This window comes from Aythya fuligula, chromosome 24, assembly GCF_009819795.1.
Source record: "Aythya fuligula isolate bAytFul2 chromosome 24, bAytFul2.pri, whole genome shotgun sequence".
In the NCBI taxonomy this organism is placed as follows: Eukaryota; Metazoa; Chordata; class Aves; order Anseriformes; family Anatidae; genus Aythya; species Aythya fuligula.
This window is the reverse complement of record NC_045582.1, coordinates 2,211,523-2,237,522: the sequence shown is the minus strand read 5'-3', so window position 1 is coordinate 2,237,522 and position 26,000 is coordinate 2,211,523. Positions and strand designations below refer to the sequence as shown.

The window sequence follows — 26,000 nt, the reverse complement described above, 5'->3', positions numbered from 1 at the left end:
TGAGCACGGGCTGCCGGGCATGCCGGGGAGCCCCGGCCGGCCTGGAGACATGGGCTCCCCGGGAATGCCCGGTCCCATGGGGCCACCGGGACCACCGGGGGACTACAGGGTGAGTAGGACCCGAGGGCTGGGGGTGCTCGGGGTGGTGCTGAGCCCGGTATTCACCCCGGGATATCCCCTCCTGCCAGTGTGAGTCGCGGCACGCAGGGCACCACGGATCCGCTGGGCCGCCGGGCCCCAAGGTGAGGGGGGGAATTGGGCAGTGTGGGTTTCGGGGGGGGTTTCAGGGGCTGGGATTGCCCCAGGAGCTCACGGGACCTCTCTGCTTTCTTCCAGGGTGAAAAGGGCGACCCAGGAGAGCGGGTTTGTACAGGGGGGCTGAAAAAGGGGAGCTGCAGGGGGGGTTCCTTCATGCCCCAAGAGCAAAACCCGTGCACTGCCCCACATGTGGCCAGAGGGACCGGTCAGAGCCCCCAAACCGGGCTGGGATATGGGGGGGCAGCGAATCACACCGCCCCGTGTCACATCCAGATGCACAGCACACACCAGTGCACACCAGTACACACCAGCACACACCAGTGCACACCCCCTGCCCCCCTTGCAGGCTCTAACCCTGCCCCTCTCTCTGCCCACCCAGGGGTGCTGCTACGGGGAACACGGGTGCAAACCGGGCCACCTCCCCTTCCCCGGCACCGGCAGCCAGTCCAGCTCCTGGGTGCCCATCAGCGGGTACCAAACGGTGAGTCCTGGGGGGCTTACGGGGCGCGGGGACCCCCGCCCGGCCACGGGGGGGCTGAGCCCAGGTATCGGCACGACCCACACCACCCCGGCTGCCCCACGGGGCTCAGGGCTGGGACGGAGAGGGGGCAGGTGGAGACCGGCCTCGATCTTCTCTCTCTTTTTTTACAGCCCAGCAAAGAGGAGACGGAGGTTTACGGAGCGATCATCCCCCACGTGAGAGCCTGCGTCTGCGCGACGGGGGTGTCTTGCAGCTGCCCCCCAAAAGGCAGCCCCGAAACACCCCAGCCCCATCTCCGCACTGCTCGTCACCGCAGGGTCCTCGAGGTCCCCCTGGGAACCCCGGTCCCCCCGGCCCGCCCGGCCCCCCAGGAGCCCCAGGTCTCCTCTACCTCAACGTAAGGCGCAGCAGGGGCAGCGCATGCGGCCGTGGGGGTGCCCGGAGCCGGGGGGCCCCCTGCACCTCAGCCTTTTCTTTGCTTCCAGAGGGTGTACCCCATCCGCGCCCAGCCGCCCTGCAAGGAGCCGGTAAGCGTGGCATCGCTGTCCCCGTCCCCTCCCGGGGCACTGTCACCGCCGTGCCGTGCCCCAGTGTCCCCAGGCAGCAGTAATGTCCCCGTTTGCACCCGCAGGCAGCGGCTGATGCAGCCTGGGCAGCAGGTAAGGGACTTTTTGGGGTGTTTCGGGTGCGCTCCAGCCCCTTTGGGAACACTTTTGGGAACACCTCGTGTCCCTACCTGGGTGCACTCCCCACATGGCACACCCAGGGCTGCGGGGGTGTCCCGGCATCCCCGACCCCACCGACACCGTGTCCCCGTGGTGCCGGGGTGCTTTGTGACCCCAAATCCTCCCCGGCTTCTCCAGATGCTGACGCCTCTCGGACGGAGCCGCCGGACCCCCGTGCTGACCTCCGGGTGCGTGCCGGGCTGTGCCCACGGGGTCGGGGTGGCCCCGGGGGTGGCATCTCGGCCTCGAACCTCTCGGTCCCTTCGCAGCGCCAGACGTGGGTCTTCAGGTCCAAGGAGCTGATGCTGAAGTCGGGCAGCGCCGTCCCCGAGGGGAGCCTGGTCTACGTGCGAGAAGGGAGCAGCGCCTTCCTGCGCACCCCCAGGGGCTGGAGCAGGCTCCTGGTAGGGTGCACACGAGGGGGTGGGCAGGGAGGGGGGCAGGTTCCAGCCCTGGCAGGCAGCTCCGGGCTGGATTTGGCTCCTGGGGAAGGGGCGAGGTGGTTCCCCCATAATCTGTCCCTCTCATGGAGCAGCTGGAGGACTCGGAGTCGCTCTTTGCCGGTGACGACCCCTCTGCCTCCACACCGCAGTACCAGGTGAGTATCAGGGCTGGAGCCCTTCTTGGCATGCCATGGGGGGGGGGGGGACACAAACCCCCTGGGACTGTCCCCTCCTTCTTAATCCAGGAGGTGAAGGGGGTACAGACGCGGGGTCCCAACACGGAGCCCCCTGTGGGAGCCCAGACAGACTCACTGGTAAGCACTGATGGTGACGGGGGGAACGGGGATGGCACAGGCAGCCCCGGGGTGGGCACCGGGCTGGATGGGGAGGGGGCTGCACCCCTGGCACCGGGGTCGGTGCCCCCCAAGCTGCCCCAAGTCCTATTATCGCAGGTCCCGAAGGAGGAGGGAGTGGGGCCGCCCAGGATCCTGCCCACAACCGTCGCCCCCAGGATGCCTTCTGTAAGCACAGCCCCACGGGGGGGCTGCTCGGCCATGGGGAGTGGGGTGACAGCAGTGCCTGGGGACCCCCCATATCCATGGGTCTGCACCCTCCTGGGACGGGGAGAGGAGACCTGGGGGCTGCGGTCCCGTTACCCCTGGCTGCCAGGGGTAATGGGACCGCGGGCCGTGCCCCCGGAGCCCCCATCCCCATTGTGTCCCCATCTCTCTGCCACCCCCTCCCCATGTCCCCAGCTCCGCCTGGTGGCCCTGAACGTGCCCCTCTCCGGGGACATGAGCGGCATCCGCGGCGCCGACCTGCAGTGCTACCGGCAGTCGCAGGAGGCTGGGCTCTACGGCACTTTTCGGGCTTTCCTCTCGGCCCCCACGCAGGACCTGGCCTCCATCGTCAAGAGGACGGACAGGGCCCTCCCCGTGGTCAACCTGAAGGCAAGTGTCCCCGTCCCCATCATGGGGCGCTCCCCCCCACCACCCCAAAACCCTGCGGCGGTGCAGGGGACATCGGTCGGGGCATCCCCCTGGGTGGAGGGGGGGGCATGGGTTCGTGGAGTTTTCACTCAAAAGGGGGAAAAATGTGTTCAAAGAGGTGGGAGGCAGGATTCTGGGGAGGGTCCCGGGGTGGGGGGGGTCTCACGGACAGTCCCACTGCCACCGCACGTGGGTTTTGGGGAAGCTGAGAGGAGCCAAAAACAATTTGTCACCGACGTGAGGTGGGGACGGGGGGCTTCAGGCAGCCAAGAGGGTTCCCCCCCAAAACCCATGTCCCCCCCCCAAGCTGAGTGCCACCAACTGTGTCCTCAGGGCCAGCTGCTGGCCAGGTCCTGGAGCTCCCTTTTTGAGGGGACCCCACGGGGCCCCATCTACAGCTTCAACGGCCGCAACGTCCTGACCGATGCCCTCTGGTGAGTCCGGCGGCGGGGGTGGGCGCCACAAGGACACCCCCAACCCCACGCCCCCACACCACAAACCACGGACGGCTCCCATCCGTGTCCCCCCCCCCCATCACTCCACAGGCCCCGAAAACTGGCATGGCACGGATCCACGGCCCGGGGTAGCCAAGCCCGCAGGCGGGACTGCCAAGGATGGAGAAGCTCCGGCCCCGGGGAGGGTTTGGCGGCCCCGCTGGGCGAGGGCAAGTTGCTGGCGGGGCAGAGGCACAACTGCTCCGAGGAGCTGGTGGTGCTGTGCGTGGAGGTGGCCTTCCCCTACCGCCACATGTGGTGACGGGCACGCCATGGGGGCACTGCCCCTGGAGAGAACCGCAGCGTCGGGGCTGTGCGAGCACTGGGAGGATGGCGCCGTCCCCGTCCCAGGCACTGGGAGCACTGGGAGGACGTCAACATCCCTGTCCCAGGCCATGGTTGGTCTCCAGGCTGTGCCCTGCCACCTCTGTTACCTCGAGCAATGCTAATGCTGCATCTTCCCCAGAAATAAAGATGTGGAAAAGTTGGTGTTTTGGACAACGCCCAGCTTGCCGTTACTGGGGATGGGGGGTTATTAATGGGACAGCGGTGAGGGGCTGGGGACGGGGGGAGCAGTGTGGGGACATGGGGACACTGCAGGGACTGGGGGGAGCAATGTGGGGACTGGGGGGAGCAGTGTGGGGACATGGGGACACTGCAGGGACTGGGGGGGTGCAGTGTGGGGACTGGGGGGGGTGACACCACAAGGACCATGAAGTCACAGCCCACGGCTCTGCTTCCGCAGCCACCAGCCTGCCATCGACTGTCACCACCAGGGCCACCCGGCAGGCTGTCCCGACAAAATGGGGGTTGGAAGGGGGGCTTCAGCCCCAGCCTGGCCCCCCGCCCTGCTCACTGGGTCCCAGACCCTCCCCCAGGCCCTGCCCACTGGGTTCCACTGGGTCCCAGTTGCCCCCAGTTCCTGCCCACTGGTTCCCAGTTCCCACTCACTGGGTCCCATTTACTCACAGACCCTGCTTACTGGTTCCCAGTTACCCCAGCCCCCATTCCCAGCCCCCCCCAGTTATCCCAGACCCCGCTCCCTGGCTCCCAGTTACCCCAAGACTCCATTCCCAGGCCCCCCAGTTCCCATCCACTGTCTCCCAGTTCCCCCAGTCCCTTCCCACTGGTTCCCAGTGCCCCCAGCCCCCGCCCACTGGGCCCCCCCCATCACCCCCCCCAACAACGACGACTGAGCATGCGCAGAACCCATCCGCGCACGGATCCAGCCGCTCAGCACCCTCCCTCCTCCCCCTCCCACTGGCCAACCTCCCTGCCCATCAAACCCTTTCTCCCCTTCGATTGGCTACATTTGAAAACGCGGCACGCCTTGTGACTGGCGGCCAGGCGGGAGGCGGGCACTCCTTGTGTCCCCGCCCTCCCTCTCCCATTGGCGGAGAGCGGGGGACGGCGCGCGGCGATTGGCGGAGCGTTGTGGCGGGCTGGGCGCGGGTTTGAACCGCGCGGGGCCGTTGGTTCCCCTCAGTGCTGCCGCCGCCATGGAGCTCGCGGAGTCCCCGGCGCCGCTCCGGGTGCGTGGGCGCCCCCCCGGCCTCCCTCAGAGCCCCCCCCGGCCCCCCTCATCCCCCCCGGGTCCCTCAGGGTGTCCCCGGGTCCCCTCAGGGTGTCCCCGGCCCCTCACAGCCGCCCCCCCCGGTTCCTCTGGGCCTCCCCCCTCCTGTTAGGGCCCCCCCCGGCTCGCAGCCCCCCCCCTCCCCCCAAGCTCCCATTGCCCTCAGGGCCCTCTCCCCAAAATCCCCTCCCCCCCGCCGCCATTCGGAGACCCCCAAATTCCCCCTCAAGCTCTCGTCCTGTCAGTCCCATCCCCTCCCCAAATTCCGTCCCCCCCCCAAGGCTCGGAGCACCCCCACACACACATTCTCCTCACATCAGGCCCCCCCCCAAACTCTCCTCCTGTCAGGTGTCCCCGACTCAGCCTCCCCAAACTCCCCTCTTGTTAAAAGCCCCCCCCCCCAAACTCCCCTCCCATCCGGGCTCCCCAAATTCCCCCCAGGCTTGGAGCCCCCCCCACCCCCAAATCCCCTCCCATCAGGGCTCCCCCTGCCTCGGATCCCCCCCCAAATTCCCCCTCTGGCTCAGAGCCCTTCTTTCTGTCATGTCCCCCCAGCTCAAGGCCCCCCAAACTTCCCCTCCTGCTCCCCCCTCACCACCTTTCTCCCCCCTCAGCCCACAGATGAGAACCCCCGGCTGCCCAAGGGCGATGGCGCCAAGAAGCGGCTCTCGGTGGAGCGCATCTACCAGAAGAAAACGCAGCTGGAGCACATCCTGCTCCGGCCCGACACCTACATTGGCTCCGTGGAGACCGTGACCCAGGTACGGTGGGGCCAGGACCACCCTCTGCGCCCTCCAAACCCGCAGCACGGAGCTAAACCAGAGGGGGATAAACGTTTCTTGTCTTTTTTTTTTTCAGCAAATGTGGGTTTTTGATGAGGACGTGGGCCTGAACTGCAGAGATGTGACCTTTGTGCCTGGCTTGTACAAAATCTTTGATGAGATTCTGGGTAAGATGACTCTGTTCTTGTATTGCTGCTTGACTCTCAGGGTGTTTCTGAACCTCCAGGAGGAAACAGAGTTAAACTTGAGAACTCGTCAAGTGTGCTCTTATCTAGTTGCACTGTTGACCGACTAACACAAGCTGTTTGTGGGATGATGGCATTCGTTATTCTAAACCCATTTAATTCAGTCCCAAATTCTCCTTTCCATAGCACTTGTAGTACTCTTCTATTTAACTTACAAAATAGTTGCATTCCATTTTTTTTATTCATTCTACTGAAAATACTTCGTATTTTGTCTTGATTGCTAGTTGAATATAATAAAATTTGTCTTTCTCTTCTAGTCAATGCTGCGGACAACAAGCAGAGGGATAAAAACATGTCGTGCATTAAAGTTACCATTGATCCGTAAGTTCTGCTTTGTTTTTTTTCAGTGCCTTCCCAACTCAGCTGTGTTTTATTTTTCTCATTCAGATACTTTTCTGATAAGTTGATGTTTGTATTAGAGAGCTCTATGTTAAGGACCTGTTCAAGTTAGATCATCAAATGTAATTTACCTGTTGTAAAAGCCTTTTTCTTTGTTTTCTTGGTCTGTTACAGAGTGCTGAGTTGTGAAGTGACTGCTTTTCGTTGTGTTGTTTTTTCTGTTGTGGTCACTTTCCCTTTCTCGATGTTCTTACTCTGTCATTGAGAATCACCACACAATTTTTGTGTGGTGATCCAATTCGTAGATGGTATCTGTAGACCTGAGACTGGAGGATTTTTTTGTTGTTGTTGACTTGTCCTCCCTCTGCTGGCTGCTTCTGCACTTGCTGAATAGAAATTTGTTCTTGTTGAAATGGTGGCCTTTCCCTAGAGACTTTGTGTGATACTTATTTCATAGCTCAGCCATCTGCAGCCTTAAAAACACACTTTTCCATCCCTCCAGAGAGAATAACACAATCAGTGTATGGAACAATGGCAAAGGCATTCCAGTTGTTGAACACAAAGTGGAAAAGGTCTATGTGCCTGCTCTCATCTTTGGACAGCTACTAACATCCAGTAACTACGATGATGATGAAAAGAAAGTCACAGGTAGGGAAGAGTCCACGGTATATGTTAATATTTTTGAGCAGCCTGATTGATTCCAGTTTGTGAACTGAAGTACCAGTGTGAGTGAGCAGGGGAGCTACTGGGTTTCAAGACTTCTCCTTTTCAGTAAAGGTACAACTAACTGGTCTCTTGCTGCTTTCCCTAAGAAAATAAAATGAAAATGGGGGCAGGTCCTGATGCAACATGAAAATAGACGAGACCATCAGAGAGAAGTCTCCTTCCTATATTTTACAGTAATAAGGGCACAAACATGGACAACAAGGAAAATTCCCTTTAATCCCAATTAAATGCAGGTTTATAGTCACATACTGGGTTTGTAGGATGATGATGATGTTCATGGGAAGTCTGCTTGTGCTGAAGTAACTCAGCTCTTGTTAGTCTGGAGTTCTTCCAGATGGTTTTGAACAAAGGGAACAACACGAGCCTGTTTTCTTCCTAATTCCAGGTGGGCGAAATGGTTATGGAGCCAAACTGTGCAACATATTTAGCACAAAATTTACTGTGGAAACTGCATGTCGCGAATACAAAAAGTTATTCAAGCAGGTATGGACGCTTCTCAGTTCAGTACGGTTATACCCGAGTTTTTCCAGATAAGTCTCTTGAGCTTTTATTCCAAAAATCTAGATGGTGTTTACATTCAGTGCACCACAAGAAGAATAAATTTGGCCCATAGCTACTCCACCAGCAATTATACTTCAAACAGATAATGAAAAGATTGCGCACAATCAGAATCTAATCTTTAACCAGCATTGGTTTTATTATTATTATTTGAAAGAATCTAAAATTCTTCTTTCAGTTTGCTGCTTGTAAAAATGAAGCTAGCTACTTATGTTTGTTAGACCTTCAACTCATAAAACCTTCTTTTCCTCAGACCTGGACAGACAACATGGGAAAGGCTGGTGAAATGAAACTGAAGTATTTTGATGGAGAAGATTACACGTGTGTCACTTTCCAACCTGATCTGTCAAAATTCAAAATGACGATTCTTGATAAAGACATTGTAGCGCTAATGTCCCGAAGAGCGTATGATATTGCTGGATCCACAAAGGATGTCAAAGTTTTCCTAAATGGAAAGAGGCTGCCTGTAAGTGAGCATCTAAGTGAAACCGTAATGTCTGTATTTCTCATGCCTTTGAAAGAGTGAGATTTTGCTGAAGCAATTTACACCATTACACACAGTGAAGTGAAAACTTGCATGAGTGATTTTTCTGCCTGCTTTTCAGGAGGACGTGAAATAGTAGCAGTAAGTACTTATAGGAGCTGTTACAAATGAGTTCTCTGCTTTCATCTGTATGCAGGTCAAAGGATTCCGCAGTTATGTGGACCTCTATCTGAAGGACAAAGTAGATGAAACGGGTAATGCACTTAAGGTTATCCATGAGGAAGTAAATTCTCGGTGGGAAGTGTGTTTGACTTTAAGTGAAAAAGGCTTCCAGCAAGTCAGCTTTGTCAACAGTATTGCCACCACAAAGGTAACTCTTGCTTATTTAGTCAAGTTAATGTCATATTCTTCATCACTGGTATTCTTAGCTGTTTTCAAATGTACATTTGTTAGTGAAAAACACTTAATTGCTTAATGTGCGAAGACCACGCTTAATGTTTTAAATAAACATGCATGTATTGTTTCCAGTGGAATCACTTCAAGGTCCCATTTTCCCTTAGGGTGGCAGGCATGTTGATTATGTAGCTGACCAGATTGTGAATAAACTCATTGAAGTTGTGAAAAAGAAGAACAAAAACGGAGTTGGAGTGAAGCCATTTCAGGTACAGTGTTGGAATTTTCCCAGTGGAAAGCAAAACCCTAGTGTTGTTGCACATTGTGGTTAGATTAATGTGTTACTACATTGCTAATATACATTTCCATTGTAAAGATGATATATAGCTAACTACAGATTACAGAAGCCTTATATAGTCCAGTTCAAGCCAACTAATGATATTCTCTGTTGAGCTGAAGTATTTTGTAATCAGAATCCTGTTAAGTCAGTGTGAATACACTAAAACTTGGTATCTGTTAGATGACATCCCAAATCATATAGCGTTGCTTGTGAATGTCCATTATCTGTCCTAAATTGTGTCAAAAGACATCTAGGAAAATTCAAAAACACAGGGATAATTGAATTTGTTCTCCTCACTGCATGATTCTGACAGGCGAATGTCAGACGACGCTGCTGTTACAGGGAGATGAACCTGTGTCATTTGTACTGCTTGTCTTATTTAACTACAGGTGAAGAACCACATGTGGATATTTGTGAATGCCTTGATTGAAAACCCAACCTTTGACTCTCAGACTAAGGAGAACATGACTCTGCAGGCAAAGAGCTTTGGCTCAACATGTAAACTGAGTGAGAAATTTATCAAGGGTGTAAGTATTGGTATACACAGATAATCCAGGTGCCCGTAAAACTGCATCTTCTGTTTAATGTGGCAAATAGCTATAAAGTTATGGCATGAATTAAAGTACGTAACTTAAATTCTGACGTGGTTAAAGTTTTTCCCACAGTTGATTTTTTTTTTTTTTTTTTTTTTTTGGTATTGCAGGCAGTTGGCTGTGGCATTGTTGAAAGTATCCTAAACTGGGTAAAATTTAAAGCTCAGACCCAGCTGAATAAGAAATGTTCAGCTGTGAAACACACGAAGATTAAGGGCGTTCCTAAGCTGGATGATGCCAATGATGCTGGTAAGTGTTTTATATCCTTTGTAGCCAGTTCACTCAGAAACAGTTAACGTTTGTTAGTTAGACAAATGAAACAACTGTCTCGTAAAGACAATGAGAAAATCTCTAATTATAGTTTACCCTCATTTTGTGGTCAGTCATACATGCAGTGCAACAAAACCTGTATGTTTTAGAAGATGTATATTCTCATGCAATTTGTGGGCATACAAGCCTTGATTTCATTTCTTAATTGGAAAATTGACTTGATTTTTTTTTTTTTCCAGGCAGCAAGAATTCTATAGATTGTACACTCATTCTGACTGAAGGAGACTCAGCCAAAACGCTGGCTGTCTCTGGTCTAGGAGTGGTTGGTAGAGACAAATATGGAGTATTTCCCCTTCGTGGGAAAATACTCAACGTCAGAGAAGCTTCTCATAAGCAGGTTAGTGGGAAAATCTTTATGTGCTGGAAGATGTGCTATGCTTCGTGTAATGCAGTGTGTTTTAACTGAGTCACTACAGCTGAACACCTGGAACACTCATTTGTAGCAGGTAGTCTATTAAAAGTATGAGTCTAGTCTCACCTTCAGCCTGCCTTGCTGATTAAGCAGGAATATTGAGTATTTGTTTTGTGGTCTAGGAAATGTTTAGAATGATCTAGAAAAATTTAAGCATTAAGATTTCAGTTTAGAAATAATAAAACTTTCTAAATAGGAAAAAAGCTGGAAAGGCAGAGCACAGTCAGAAGTATAGGTGCTGGATAATCTTACTTTTTTGAGCTGTAGTTTGTCTGAAAGAAAAGGTTTTATTCTGTGTGATCTCTTCCAGATTATGGAAAATGCTGAAATCAACAACATCATCAAGATTGTGGGTTTACAGTATAAAAAGAACTATGAAGATCAAGAATCTTTAAAGACTCTTCGCTATGGAAAGATTATGATTATGACAGATCAGGTTAGGTTCACTAAAATTCAAAATATTGGGGGGGAAGAAAAAGCACTAAAATATAGAGGAAAGAAGAAAATGCTACCTTTCTCCCACTGCCACTGTTGTACCTAATTCTCCACATTCATCCCTCTTTATTGTTCTTTGTTTCAGTGGGTCATAATGTGTTATAAGATACAGAACAGATAAAGTAGAGGTAGAGTAGCATCACCAAATTGCTAAATATTGTCTTTCCAGTCTGCTAATACAAGGTCCTTGACAAGTCCTTGATACACTTTTTCACAACAATTGTGCAATTGTGCTTTTTTTTTTTTAACTTTATCCTAACTGAGTAGTTAAACAGTGCATGGTCACATCTTTGAAAGTGAAAGTTAATAGGGTTAACTAACTTTACCTATAAGATCATCTTCTATTAGTCTAACAACTGACATTTCTATCGTGTCCTTGATTAAAGTGACTTTTTTTAAAAAACAAAACAGGATCAAGATGGATCTCATATCAAAGGTTTGCTGATTAACTTCATCCATCACAACTGGCCTTCTCTTCTAAGACACAACTTCTTGGAGGAATTTATTACTCCCATCATAAAGGTAAGGGTTGACTAGATAGTAAGGTGAGTAGGAATTCATTGGTCTACATCTGCCTCGCATTCCACAGTTAACCTATATAAATTCATTATAGGCCTCTAAAAACAAAGAAGAAATTGCATTCTACAGCATTCCGGAGTTTGAGGAATGGAAAAACAGTACACAGAACTACAATTCCTGGAAAATCAAGTACTACAAAGGTTTGTAGAAAACATCATGTGGTGAAGTCAAATGAACTGACATGATTCGATTTAGTTAGCCCTGCTTTTGCAGGAAGGGTTTGGACTAGGTAATCTCCAAAGGGTTCTTCCCTCCTAAACTATTCTGATTTACAAATGGATGTGGTCTAGGATCTAAAAGTAAGCAAGTCGTAACCTCTAGATGGATGAAATCTCAAAATCATAGTGCAACTACACTATTGTAGATATGTGTTCCCTGCATCCTTTTAGGTGAGCATGCTTAGCTTTGACGTTTTTTGTTTTCCCCAGCACAGTCCTTGTGTACTGATAACGCTGTAAGCTAAGTGCTTACTCCAGAACTACTCTATACTGATAAGCAAGTTGCCAACTGCAGAACAATGGCTGGGTAATGAGAAATCATTTCCAATTTGTAGTTATTAATTTCAGACATCAGAAGATCCAGACAGTCTCTAAAAGTGCAACATAAAACTGCTCGATTGTCTTTAATTCTTATGCTTTGTGTTACCTTACATCCCGTTTAAAGTAATTTCAATTTTAAGTACGACTACCTTCATGCTGTATTTATATGGCTCATCACAAGAATTAGATGTAGCAATGCCTTTCTTTGAACTGCAACTTAATATAAGCAAGAAATTAGTAGGATTAACTAGTATTGACTCTGCAGGTTTGGGTACCAGCACGTCAAAGGAAGCTAAGGAATACTTTGCCGATATGGCTAAACATCGAATTGGCTTCAAATATTCTGGTCCTGAAGATGATGCTGCGATCACCCTGGTAACTTACACTTGATTTAATTGTTGACTTACTACCTTTGGTATTCTTCTGCTTAAAGTGCTGTGTGTTTTCTCTTAAAATGCTCTCAGAGGGCTTTGGGCTGGGGATGATCTCTTTGTTACCAAGGCTACAGCTTTAGTCTAACCTGTAGAAGCAAGCCTGTCCACAGACCTCAGGCCAAGAGCACTCTTTCAATGATGGTTTTTAAATATAGCTCAGAACAAACTAATCACTACAAACCAATTGACATTTTCAGACACAATAATGAGTATTCCTTTAACATCTTTCTGCATGTTCTGCTGCAGTTTTCTCCAAGCTAGACCTTCCCTTTTTCCCTGAGATTTTTTTCTTGTAAAATGGTTCACTGGTGGATTAAAACAGTCCTTGCTTTTGTGAGCTCCTTCACCTTCAGTAGACATTGACTCTTAAGCATTCTGAGCTATTAGACGATGCCAAAAACTAAGCTTTTTTTCCCTCAAAAATATTAATAGGGAAAACTACTTTTAGTTTTCTATTATTTTGTTAAAACTTCATAAAGCTAAGCTTAGCTACTGTGTCTCAGACCAGTGGAAATGATATTCTTAATACAGTTAACTTCAAGAATCTGGTATTGCATTTTTAGGCTACAAAGTCAGCCTGTTTACCATGTTCTTTCTCCTGGTTAAACTCTTACTGTATACTTTCCTTTTCCTAAGTGTTCCAATAGGGTACACCAGAGAATGTCCTAAAACTGAGCTTTTTTTTTTTTCGTTTTGCTACATGTAGGCCTTTAGTAAGAAGAAAGTAGAAGAGCGAAAGGAGTGGCTGACTAATTTCATGGAGGATAGAAGACAACGGAAGCTCCATGGCCTGCCAGAGGTAAAAGGTTTACGCATACAAAGGAATTTGATTTCCTTTCTCTCCCTGGGGCTGTTCTCGGTTTCATTACAACATGCTAGAGCTGTACACAGCTTTGAGTCAGTCACTGGGTTATGGGACAGTTAGTTATACTGCTTCAGGATCTTGCAGATCAGCTTCTTTTTCTGCATCTCATTAGTATAGCCTGGGTCAGTGGTCCAACAACTTGTTTCATTTTTTTTTAATTTTTCAAATTACTTTATCTATGAGGAAATGATGACTTGAGCAGGACTGTACAAAGACTTTCTCAGTAAAACAAGCCTGCTTAATGGAAAGCAATGTTTTATTTTTTCATGCTGAGAATGTCATCACTTGAGCTGTGTTTAGCTAGTTGTACAAGGAGCTTCCATTTTAATGAAACTAGCCAAGTATGAGCTAAGAAACATGTTAGACCTTGTTAAAATTAAGGCAGTCTTGCATCTGTTTTCCTTAGGAATACCTGTATGGGAAAGATACTAATTACTTGACATACAACGACTTCATCAACAAGGAGTTAGTCCTGTTCTCAAACTCGGATAATGAAAGATCAATCCCATCACTGGTTGATGGTAAGTAATTTCAAGGTAGTGGTTCTGTATAGTATATTTCCCCCAGTTTAACGAATGATGTTTTTTGTCATATTATCAGAATCAGGGTAACTCGCTGAGTTTTCTGGGTTGGTGTTCTAAACTCAAGTTCCTGCTGCTCAAGTTTTTTAATCTTTTGGATTAAATATCTTGTCCATTCTGTAGTATGTTGTCTCAAAAAATTAACTCTTGTGCAGAATGTTTAGGTCTATTAGTAATTATTAGTTTCTATAGAGTGGAAGCAAAGCGAAATGTCTGTTCTAAACACAAGGTCTTTTTCTGTACAGGTTTGAAGCCAGGTCAGAGGAAAGTTCTGTTCACGTGTTTCAAAAGAAACGATAAGCGGGAGGTGAAGGTTGCTCAGCTGGCTGGTTCTGTAGCTGAGATGTCCTCATACCATCATGGTGAAGTAAGAAAGTGTACTCATTGTGCAAAATGCTTTAAAAAAAAATAAATAAGGCAAAAAAGAGCCCTTGTTCCACTTGACGGTTAACATGCCTCTACTGCTGAATTAGATCTTTGAGTATAAACACCAGAGTAAAATGTCCGTATGTCATATATCAGTTGGTCTGCTTTTAATTCTTCAATTATTAATTTAATGAGATAGGCAGACTGACCAATCTTACCTATACCTTATGGGAGTATGTTTCATTCAAGAAAGCGGAACAAGAAAAACCTGCTTTACTTGCAGTAGGTTTAGGAAGATGTTAAATAAAGCCTTTACCATGGTAAGGAGAAGTTAAAGACTAAAACAAGCTTCCTTTAGGAATCTCATAGAACCTTTCATCAGAGGTTCCAAGTCCAGGCAGGTAGCAGTATGCTGCAGGTCATTGGAATGTATTTATCCAGACTTAGATGGTCTTGGGAGTCAATGGTTGGTAGAATTAAATGACAAACACATTACTGTAGCCTCTTTAAGGCTGGCTTTTCCAAGGTTACCTAATACTTTTTACAAGGAGTAGAAACTGTCCGCTGCAGCAGGTACACTTGTCTTGGCCAGGAAGAAACGCAGGAGTTCTTGAAAAAGACATGGGAATATGAGTAGAGGTTACTGTATTGACTAAAAGCTGTTCAGGAGCTTTGCTCTTTCTGTCAGTTGCTGCTATTTTACATAGTAATAACCAAGTGTGTTTTCAGTGAGAATTCCATTTATTATTCAGTAGCCAAATTTATCTCCTGTATCAGTTCTGTTCTTGGAGTAAATCTTCCCTTTAATTTTGTCCTTTCAAGGAAGAATTCTGCAATTTTTAACTGTGACCCTTCCTTTATTGCAGGCATCACTGATGATGACTATTATTAACTTAGCTCAGAACTTTGTGGGCAGTAACAACCTCAACTTGCTGCAGCCCATTGGTCAGTTTGGCACAAGGCTGCATGGTGGGAAAGACTCTGCAAGCCCTCGATACATCTTCACAATGCTCAGGTCAGCATTAAAATTTTCTTGCTCTTTTAAACAACTTTAGCATGTTACAGGACTCCATTTAACATTGCTTAAAATGAAATATGAATTAATGTTTTGCCTTTAAATCTCTGAAACTTGGACCACTTGAATATGAAAGAGTGACAACAAATTTGTGACTTGGATTCTAGATTTAGATCTGTGAGTGTGGTTGCCATCCCACAGAAGAGAAAGGTATAGCAGAGAATAAGGAAATGGGAGCAAAAAACAAGGGAGACATTTATGTAGGATAATAAGAAATGAACTTGAGTTGGGAGAGGTAAGCTATAGTATTTTATAGTACAGTGCAACATCTGACTTACATAAAGTACAAACTTTGGGGGCCCAACATATTCAGTGGAACCAGCAGACACTGCTGAGATTGCTTAAGATGTATCTGTGCATCGAGTGTTACTCTAGAAACCTAGTTTCCTAACAGACACTGAGGCTGCATGGATAAGTCAGTTGATATGAATAACCCTTAATTATTTGTTTCCTCTAATTTCTGAGGGTGGTTCTTGTGTAACAAGAATTTGGGCTGAATTCTCTTCTCCATTCTAGCCCACTAGCACGGTTGCTGTTCCCACCAATGGATGACAATGTCCTGAAGTTCTTATATGATGACAATCAACGTGTGGAGCCAGAGTGGTACATCCCTATTATTCCAATGGTGCTGATAAATGGGGCAGAAGGGATTGGTACTGGCTGGTCCTGCAAGATCCCCAACTTTGATATCAGGGAAACTGTGAATAATATCCGCCGTCTGATGGATGGAGAAGAGCCATTGCCAATGGTAACGTATTTCAACCATGTCTTGCTCATTAATTTATTCAGCACATGTTGAAGCATTTGATGCTTCTGTTTTTAAGGATTTGCAAGGACACAAAGCTGAATCCAATGTTCTTTTCTGCTTAGCTTCCTAGTTACAAGAACTTCAAAGGCACAATAGATGAGCTGGGACCTAATCAGTATGTGATAAGTGGTGAAGTGTCTATCCTTGATTCTACAACCATTGAGATCACCGAGCTGCCTGTCAGAACATGGACGCAGGTAATAAATGCTGAATTTGCCTTAGGAATATATATTTTGACCTGTAAAGCAAAAAATGGTGATTTGTAAGTTTTTTTTGGAGCTCTCAATCTCCAAGGAAAACATGGGTGGTCTGACTTGAATTCTTTTCTCAGACTTATAAAGAACAAGTTCTGGAGCCAATGCTGAATGGGACTGAGAAGACACCCCCTCTAATCACAGACTACAAAGAATATCACACAGACACAACGGTGAAGTTTGTAGTGAAGATGAGTGAAGAAAAACTAGCTGAAGCCGAAGCAGTGGGTTTGCATAAAGTCTTCAAACTCCAAACAAATTTAACGTGCAACTCCATGGTATGTAATAGACTGCTGAAGAGAGTTCTCGTTTCAGGTCAAAGACAGCATGTACAGCTGCCTTTACTGCTTCTGATGAGAACGTGCTTTCAGTAACCTATTCGCTTTGATTTTTCTGCTACTACTGGTTTTAAATCAGCTTTCTAAATATACCTTTAAAGGGCCCGCTACCAAGCCTGTCTCTTGAGCTAAGATGGCGTGGTTTTGTCTGAAAGAGTCAAAGTGATCTGAAATCACTAGGTCCACAGAGACCTCTGTTGTGACAAGGACGCTGCCACTGAACGTCTGGACTTTGACAGTATTTGCAGCTTGGTGGAAGGTGTTTATCCAACAGATAGCTTTAAGATTCAAGTAACTTTTGCCCACTATGTGTTTCTTTTAAGAAATTCAAAATTCTAAAATTGTCTCTGCTGTGTTCAAAAGCTGAAGTAATTTCTGAAATGACACTAAGGCTTTATAATTGCTTAGTAAGTCCATTGTGCTATCACATCTGGGTTATAGATGATTTTTAGTCGCTTTGAAAATCAGTTTTATGATCATAACACCTTTATTCTTTCATCTAGGTTCTTTTTGACCACGTTGGCTTTCTCAAGAAGTACGAGTCTCCCCAGGATATTCTTAAAGAGTTCTTTGAACTGAGGCTCCGATACTATGGTTTGAGAAAAGAATGGCTTATTGGAATGCTAAGTGCCGAGTCTGCAAAACTGAGCAACCAGGCTCGTTTCATCCTGGAGAAAATAGATGGAAAAATTGTGATTGGTATGCTTTGCTCTTGGTTCTTTGGTTTAGGAAGCTGGTAGAAGAGCTAGGTGCTCCCTTGAGTTCTGTCAGCACCCTCTCAGCCCCAGCCTGGCTCTTCACAAAACACACCACAGCTTATCTTTCTGTTCCAGTAACATGTAAGAGGAAAATGCTTGGCAGAGGTCCTTCATCTATAGGGCATTTATGTACATGTTAATTAAAGTGGGGTGCTCATACAGCTTTCCTACTGTGTGTTTGACGCTATTTTGAAAGGAGAAATATTTTTTTTAGTACTTTAGCAAATGCTCCTATCTGTTTCTGGCTCGGTAGGAACAAGAGTTAAGTACTAGTAGGGTTAGAAAGGGTTGTCTGTCTGTCTGGGTGTTCTGTTCAAATGCATACTTGAGAGCCCATATCTTTTCTGTGTTATCTTTGAACCTCTGCAAAATATTCTGAATCGTGTTTGGTCGATTGGGGTTTCAAAGTTAGAAAAGACACGTTAGCTAGCAGCATCTGAGAATCATGAGCTAGAAAAGAAACAGATCTTTGTTTCCAGCATTCAAACTTTTCAATCAACTTTTCCACCTCAGTCTAAAAGGCAGTCTGTATTTCACTTGCATTTATGGAGGACGCAGCTAGACAAAGTGTCATAAGATGCTTTGTGGTTTGTGTCTGAAGGCAGCCCAATGATCCCAACAGTCTGTGTCTGTTTGACTTGACTGAGGAGGAAAAATAATTCCCTTGAAATGCATTTTCTTGGCTTTTTGTAATAAGCAGTTCCAAGGCTGACAGAGCTGGTTTCATTTGTGTTTGTGTCTCATGGTTGATTGCTTGTGATACATTAAAGAGCAAAAAATTCCAGCTGAAGCATTTCCATTGGCTGGAACATTTATAGAATAAATTTCCCAGGTGATGTCTAATGAGGTGCAAGCTCTACCGAAGCCTTGGAGTCATATCAGGTTTTTTTCCTCCACCTGCCTGCCTATTATCATAAAAGCATTCTGATACCATCACACTTTGTTTTTTTTGAAATTCAAAAACTAAGGGCTAGGGAAATGCATGTATGGAAATGAAGGAGAAAATATTTAAAGTGCTCTGGCAGGTGTTCCTGACAAGTACAGGAGCAATGCCGAGCTAACAAATCACCTGCTAAGTAGGAACTTTTTTGATGTTATTTTAGGCTCTACCACGTCCCACCTCTTGATGAGGAAAGGCTATTTTAGATCCCTATAAGAGGCTGAGCTGTTACAACCATAGGATCCAAAACTTTTAAAGCTCCTCTGGCTTTCCTACCAGTGATTTGTAGTGGTTACTAACTGACAATTCTGAAATGTCTGTTTATAGAAAACAAACCCAAGAAAGAGTTGATTCAAGTTCTTATCCAAAGAGGCTATGAATCTGATCCGGTGAAGGCTTGGAAGGAATTGCAAAACAAGGTAATACATCTTTCATCCTCTAAAGTGATCAGAGATGGGGGACAGTCCAGAAGACTCAGAATTCATAGGAAGAAGGTTGAGTTGTGGTAGCAGCTGAGGCTTTCAGAAGCTATAACTTCACCTGTATCCATTTCTGAATTGTCCTAGAAGAGTCTAGTGCACCATAAGCACATAGAGCACCTGCGATTCAATGAGATTTAATCAGTAGTCCTACCACTGTATGTAGCTATATTTGTTGCCAATGCTTTTTTTCACATTCAGGAGGAGGAAGAAGAAGAAGAAGAGGATGAGAGCAACAAAGAATCAGCTGCAGCTACCGGACCAGATTTCAACTATCTACTGAACATGCCCCTCTGGTATTTGACTAAAGAGAAGAAAGATGAGCTCTGTAAGCAGAGAGATAACAAAGTACGTTCCTTCCTTTTCTTATAAAAGCATGGTATTATATTTTTATGGTGTATTAAACTATGTGACTCATTCTCAACTGTGGTTCACTTTAGGAAAAGGAGCTGGAAAACCTGAAGTGCAAGAGTCCCTGTGACCTGTGGAAAGAAGACCTTGCTGCCTTCGTTGAAGAACTTGATGTATGCCAATGTTCAGTGTAGTCTTATCAGCAACTTCAGTGTTATCCTGCAAAGGCTATGTTTTGTTTTTATTTTCAGTAGTATGTTTGTTCTGTATTCTGATGGTTGTATTGTTTTATGCTCAATTCTGCAGGCAGTAGAAGCCAAGCAAATGCAGGATGAGATGGCAGGGATAGCTGGCAAACCTTTAAAGGTAAAAGGAGGGAAAACAAAAGTGAAGAAGGCACAGCTGCCAGAAGTAATGCCATCAGCTCATGGCATAAGGGTTGTTCCTCGGGTAACTGCAGAAATGAAGGCGGATGCAGAGAAGAGAGCTAAAAAGAAAGTAAAGGTAAAAAGTTCCAAATGCTTGATCTCTTATGACATCCTCTTCAATACAGAAGGCAGTCCTAAAGAAATACAAGTTCTTTTTGGTTGAACTTGTCCTAACGAAGCAGTCATTGTCTGCTTTCTGGGAGAGGAACAGAATTTTAGGATATGGGACACGCTGTAAACGGATGTTTCTCAGTCTAAAGGAGAGCAGACTCACTAACATCAGGAGATGGCTTAAAGGGAGATCTCTTGGTAACAGCATATATTGCTCTCAGATGGGCTGCAGAGGTGGCTTAGAAATGAAGAAGCAGATACAAGTAAGGCTGTTCTAGGTGTGTTGGGGATTTTATAAATCCTTTAGCAGGCAGGAAATACAGCTAGTAATTCTCTACTCTAGAACAGCCTGTGCATTTCTCATAATGCTTTCAGCCACTTCATGCCATTGTTCTCGTTATCATGGAGATGAAGATTTAATTCTTTTACAGGGCTACTTGAAATTATGCCATTCGGCCATTTGCAGCCTAGAAAATGAAAATATCCCCACACCTGTTTTGACCTGTAAGCCAGACACATTGCTCCTTTCCTACAGATGGTTCCATCCAACCTTTTTTTTCCGATTAATTTGCCTTGTTGATTTAACCCACCCTGTTTAAAATCTGCATCCTCGATACACCCTAGAGCCTCGTGGGCTGTCAGCACACAAAGGCGGTACCAAAGCACACTCAGGTGTGGGGACAAAGTTCCTGTTTTTGTTAGTGTTGGATTTTGTGTTTTCAGTCACTTGATCCGGGGTTTGTGTCTGATTTTGGCCGTAATCTGTTTTACACACAGTTCGTTTCACAAACTCAAGATTTCTTGCACTGCTAACTTTTGTACATCTAAAATAAGCTGTCCCCTTTCTGCATTGCTCTCTACACCTCTTCAAATTGTGGGAGTTAACTCACTACCTATTTGATATCTGCTTTTATCTTCAGAGTGAAAAGAATGAATTAGATGAAAATCCAGAAGGAAACTCATCAGGGGATAAGGAGTCTTCAAGCCTTAAGCAAAGAGTAGCGCAGAAGCGTAATGTTGTTCAAGGTAAATACTTTTTTGTGTTATTCCATCAATGGAAAGTGAGGGGAAAGTTTGTCAGTTTGGTTATCTGACCTCTTCCTGAAGTGGTGAGTGACATCTAGGACTGGTATGTTTGGAAAAACTAGGTGAGAAACAAAGTGATTCTGGATAACAGTCAAGCTGGTGACATGATTATTGGTTTTCTTTGACATTTAAGCCAGAATCCTCTGAGTTTATTGATATATTTCTAAGTTGAGCTTGAGCTACTGATCCTGAAGCACATATGAAGGTCTGCTGGTTCATCCTGCTTCCTGATATTTTTCAGGTACCAAGAGACAGGCCACTCTGCCATTTAAGCCAGTAAAGAAAACGAAGAAAAGAAACCCTTGGTCTGACTCAGGGTCTGATTCAGAGTCTGATGATTTCGAAGTGGTTCCTCAAAGAGAGAGAGTGGTTCGCCAAGCAGCAGGTGAGTGGAGATACAAATGCAGAAGAGGAGCAGTCTGTGGAGGAGAAAATTGAACAGACTGTTTAGAGAGCTCCCAGAGTCTGACATCTCAGCCAAAAGTCATTTTTAAAGGCTTATTTTACTCCATGTAACAACAAAGTACTTCTACTATTTGAGCAGATTTTCACAATGATATTATTTCAAGGAAAAGCAGAAGTGGACAAGTAGAGAAAATCAGGTTATTGATTTTAATTATGCAACTGTCTTAGCAAATCAAACGTGCTGTTGGTAAGTGTGCTCAGAACACACTTGCAGCTTGGAGTCTTCTCACTGTCAGTCTCAATATCCACTTCTTTTTATTTGCATCTCTATTTTTAATAACTGCATCTAAAATATTGGAAAGGAAACCAAGCTGAATATTACCAACGGTGTAAAATGATACATCTGTGTTATTTCATCAGCCAAAATCAAGCCCATGATCTCTTCGGACTCGGATGAAAATTTCATCAGCTCAGATGAGGAGTCTGAATTTCAGAGGCACAGTGAAGGCAGCAGTGAATCAGATACGAACTCAAAAGAGAAACCTGCTCCCAAGCCCCGAGCTGCCCCAAAGTGAGTATTTCTCCACGTAATTGCTGACAATTAGTTGTGCTTGTGGTGTTAATGTTACATAGTAATAGTTTTTTCTTCAATGCACCTGTTTAGTGCATCATAAGTTAAAAAAATACTTGGGGTTTTGTATTCTAGGGAAACCAGTGAAAAAACAGCTAAAGCTCCCAAGCAAAAGTCAGTAAAAGGTGATATCCCTGGTGAGTACAAACCCTTCTAAGCCTTGCTGATTTTCCTAAAACCTTATGAGAGTACCCTGGATGCTCCAACCAGTGCTTAATGCTGACAAAGGCAGATGTTAGTCACGTTATGCAAAGAACTTTGATGCTGGGGTGCAAGCCCATTTTACTGGACAAGGCTTTTTGTCTGGTTCTGACTTGAATTTGTGATTAATCCAGTTTTAATAGTTGTTACAAAGTTGCACACAGTAATTCTGCTCTAATGTTTTAGCCAGACAGAATAGATAATTTAACTGTCTCAGGCTTGCTTTCTTCTTTCTCTATTCAGTCAAAGTCCAAGATGTTGCTGATGAGAATGTGAGTCAAGCTCCTGCAGGTCCTTCTGTCTCCATACCTCACAGTAAGGCTGTACCTAAAAAACCTGCTGCAGCTAAGAAGGCCAGTGCTGCTAAGGGTAAGGAGAAGTTGAGTCTTTCAGAGCTACGTAATCATGTAAAGGTATTTTTCAGATAGCTCTTATTCCTGTGAGAAACAACTCTGAGTGGTATCTCGAAGTGTTTAGAGGACTGAATAGCTTGAGTTTTAACTTCAGAGAAGATCTGAGGTTTGTGGTGAAGGCTGCCTAATTGTTGTCACTTCTAAAGAAGCTTGTTTCCAAACATGACGTGTTATAGTTTATCTCGGACATGCTTGAAAGGAGTAAGCTCTAGTTTGGGAACAGGAAAAGTAAATGCTTCCTCTAGTGCTACGTAATACTCAGCAGAAATAATCTGAGTGGAATTTGCCCTGCCGTCAACATTCTCTGTCTTTTAGGGAAAAAAGCTACCTGGCAGCTCGCTTTCCAGGAAGAAGAAAAGCTTCTTTGGGGTAGCTTGGTCTGTTTACTGCTGGTTCAGACTTCAGTCGAGGGCATTTGAGTCAGGTTTTGTGAACTTAGACACATAGAGTCTTTGACAGACTTTGAAAGCTGTTTTGCATATTCCGTTACTCGCTGGTTTTGATCGCAGCAGTAAAGCAGTGCCTTACTTCACAGCTGCTTTTTCCACTTCCGATTTCAGAGAAAGCCTGTTGTCATTCAGCAGTGGCTTGCTCACTTCGTCTTAGCTTGGAGACACGCTTCAAGATGCTGTTAAAAATGTCAAAACAAGGATAAGAAAGAACTCAACAAATAACTACTTAGTGTAGATGGTACAGTCCTTCCCTGTGCCAGAGTGTTGAAGGCATAAGACCAGCTACACAGCCATGAGGCTTCAGAATTTACAGGTCCAAAATGGTCTGTATATTGCATTGGGTACATTTTAATGTGATCCTCTAAATGTAGAGGAGCTAAGGAAGGAGATAAACAACCTCATTTCTCATAATCTTGGTAAATAGCTGTCTTTCTAGAAAATGATGCTTCAAAATGAGATGACCTGCGTGCTGACCTTGCAGCACAGTGCAGAGCCGTATTTGCTTAGGAAGGAAGATGTGTGCACGAGAAGAGAAGCAGCAAAACAAAAGTTTAAACGCAGAATTCTGTTTCAGATAACCAGCCGTCCATCATGGATATCCTAGCCAAGAAAAAGGCTGTGCCAAAATCCAGCAAGACAGCAGTGAAGGAGGAGCCTCTGGATTCGGATGCTAGAGCACCGGACGCCAAGAAGCCTGGTCCGACCAAGGGGCGGAAAGTTACCAAAAGGCAGCCGAGTTCCTCAGATTCGGATTCAGATTTTGGTGTGAAGCCTTCCAAATCAGTTGCAGCAAAGGTTTGTATTCTACCACAAATTAGTGCCAAGGGGGTACAAGAGTCTGGTGTCAGTTATTCTGGCAGAAAAATTATGGTGGAAGTAAAACCTCCAGTGCAACACCCCTTTCCATTACTGGATGGGGGGCAGATGGGTAAGAAAGGGAAGGAAGTCAGGCAGAAATACTCGTCCCAGATTGTTGGTTTGATCTCATCAGGCTGAACAACAGCCCTACCTGTGACACGGAGGTGTGTTTTATGCTAATTGGATGTTAACCTGTTTATGCTCAGGTTCATGATTCACTTCTCAACTATGCTTTCCCTCCAGAAACCCAAGCAGGAAGACAGTGACAGTTTTACTGCTGAACTAACTGCTCGCGCAGACAGTCCCACAGAAGCCGCACCCCGTGCCAGGCCAGGACGTCTCAAGAAGCCTGTCCAATACTTGGAGTCATCTGATGACGACATCTTTTGAATTTTTACGAAGTTTTTATACTATTGATCTACGAAGTTTCTTTCAGCAGAGCCCTTAACAAGCTCTCACCAAAGAACATCTCAGACTAGGAAGTCTTTTTCAATGAATTTAAGCTTGTCTAAAAATGTTTAATACAAGTGAATACAGATCTATTTTTTATTATTTTTTTTTTAATTCAGACTTGTTTAAATAGGAACACCCACCCTTTCTCACAGTGATGTGCCCAGCCAGTGCTGATGTGCTTCCCTTTTACCCATTAGCTAGCTGGAAGGTCCGGGTGAAATCTTTTGACTCTTTGTGGTCATTTTAATATCAAGGCAGATGTTTGTATATTTCAAGTCCTGTCAATTACGCTTGCCTAGATTATTCTCTATCCTAATTATATATCATCTTTAGATATCTTAAAAACTAGCATGAAAACTTTTAACTTCACTAACACAGAGACTTAGCTGTGAGGTGCAGGTATATAGAACTCCAAGCTAGTGTTTTTCTTAGTCTTTTATGTCTGTGCAAGCCCCTGTTGCTCAACTTCTGCCATGTTGAGTTTTAGCTTTTGCTTTTTTTTCACTTCAGATTTGGTAACGGAGGTTTGTGCAGACTTGCCTCCACACTGTGCTCAGTGTTGGCAGTTTTATCTTCTGCCCTGCTGCCAAAAACCCTGCGTTCAGCTAGTTCAGCCCAGAGGTCATCCTTAGGTAAGAGGCGCTGGTGCCTGCCAATGTCTTGTGCCATTAGCCGGGTGTCTCTTGAGGTGCCAGCTGTTGGCGAGGAGGGGAGCTCAGCAGCAGCTGGAGAGACAACTCTTTGTCATCCGGGAGTCTTTGATGAAGGCAAGCAGGCTGGTTATTCCAACGTACACATTGCAAAGCAGCAAGTTCCCCTGCCCTGGGCTCCTCTGCTGCTGTATTTGGCACTACAACAGGCTGCGGTACAGAACGGGCGCTCCGCAGTGGGAACCTTCTCCTGCCACCTTCCAGGGCACAGGGGGCTTCCCCTGAGCACCTACAAGTGCAGTCCCCTGCCGGGTGGAGCCCCTCTGTCACTTCCCTGCCCTTGGGTGTGGAAGGTGTCCAGCACTTGTCTTCCTCAGCAGAATCTGGGGACGAATCATCTTTCTCATCCCCTCGGCTCTGTATTTCAGGGGGGTAGAGCTCATCGTCATTTCTTCCTCATGGAGCCATTTCTATGGCACTGAGTGTTTGTTTCGTGACCCTGTAAATATTTTCTGTGTTTGTTGTTAAGCTGTCCTTTTAACTATTTACGTAATAAAAGATTTTTTTTACTTGAGCTTTGTTCAATAAAAGGAGTTGTCCATTCCTGTCTGTTCTCCCAGCCCTGAGCTCTCCCCGTCCCTGGGGCATGGCGTGCTGGTGGAGCAGAGGGCTTGGGGTGAGCTCGGCTCTGGGCATAGCTTTTGGTACCCAGAATCATTTGGGTTGGAAAAAGCACTTTGTGGGGTTGTTGTGCCCTAAGGGCAGGATGCACCACTTGTCATTAACCCTTCTTGAGTGGTTCAACAGCCAGAGGGGAAGGGGTGCAGCCTTCCCTGCTCTCCTGCCCCTGAGCAGATCAGCACCTACCCTTGTGTCATCTGCAAATCTGGAGTTGTGCTGTCACCCCCAGCCAGGAGCTGCGTGCAGTGCATGGCTCTGACCAGAAACAAGGTGAGGGAGGTGCTGAGGAGCCGCAGCGTGGCCTTGTCCCCAGCAGGATGGTGACGGTGACGTGCTGCTGCCAACCGCTGCGGCAGGGCAGGCGGTGACTGGTGACAGCGCACCCGGATTGCAGCAGGCACCGCTTCTGCTTTCCCCTGGGGTGCCTGCGGGGAGCTCCTGCTCCTGCTCCCTGGGTGCTGCTGCATGGAAACCCTTCAACCAGGCCCCCTACGGGAGCGGGGCTGGGGGTCTCCCCCCCAAAAACAAAAACACCTTCCCCTCTTCAGCTGCTGCGCCCCACTGGGGGCGATGCCTGCGGCAGGCTCAGGTGGGTGCTGCCCAG

General features: G+C 46.6%; 1 protein-coding gene across 1 annotated transcript; it reads left to right on the top strand.

Moving 5' to 3' along the window:
• The first annotated feature begins 4,884 nt into the window (after window positions 1-4,884).
• Window positions 4,885-25,289, top strand: TOP2A (DNA topoisomerase II alpha). Its single transcript, XM_032202805.1, has 35 exons — window positions 4,885-4,922; window positions 5,578-5,724; window positions 5,822-5,912; window positions 6,248-6,311; window positions 6,832-6,977; window positions 7,441-7,538; window positions 7,867-8,079; window positions 8,294-8,467; window positions 8,658-8,759; window positions 9,220-9,357; window positions 9,534-9,672; window positions 9,933-10,090; window positions 10,476-10,601; window positions 11,072-11,182; window positions 11,274-11,379; window positions 12,044-12,153; window positions 12,919-13,011; window positions 13,484-13,598; window positions 13,904-14,025; window positions 14,891-15,039; window positions 15,616-15,847; window positions 15,970-16,104; window positions 16,239-16,439; window positions 17,003-17,198; window positions 18,525-18,616; window positions 18,878-19,024; window positions 19,117-19,200; window positions 19,334-19,531; window positions 20,487-20,592; window positions 20,894-21,037; window positions 21,478-21,628; window positions 21,764-21,825; window positions 22,133-22,258; window positions 23,329-23,549; window positions 23,856-25,289. Exons 1-35 carry the CDS (start codon window positions 4,890-4,892, stop codon window positions 24,000-24,002), a joined length of 4,677 nt encoding a protein of 1,558 aa, XP_032058696.1. The 5' UTR covers window positions 4,885-4,889; the 3' UTR covers window positions 24,003-25,289.
• The last annotated feature ends 711 nt before the right edge of the window (window positions 25,290-26,000 follow it).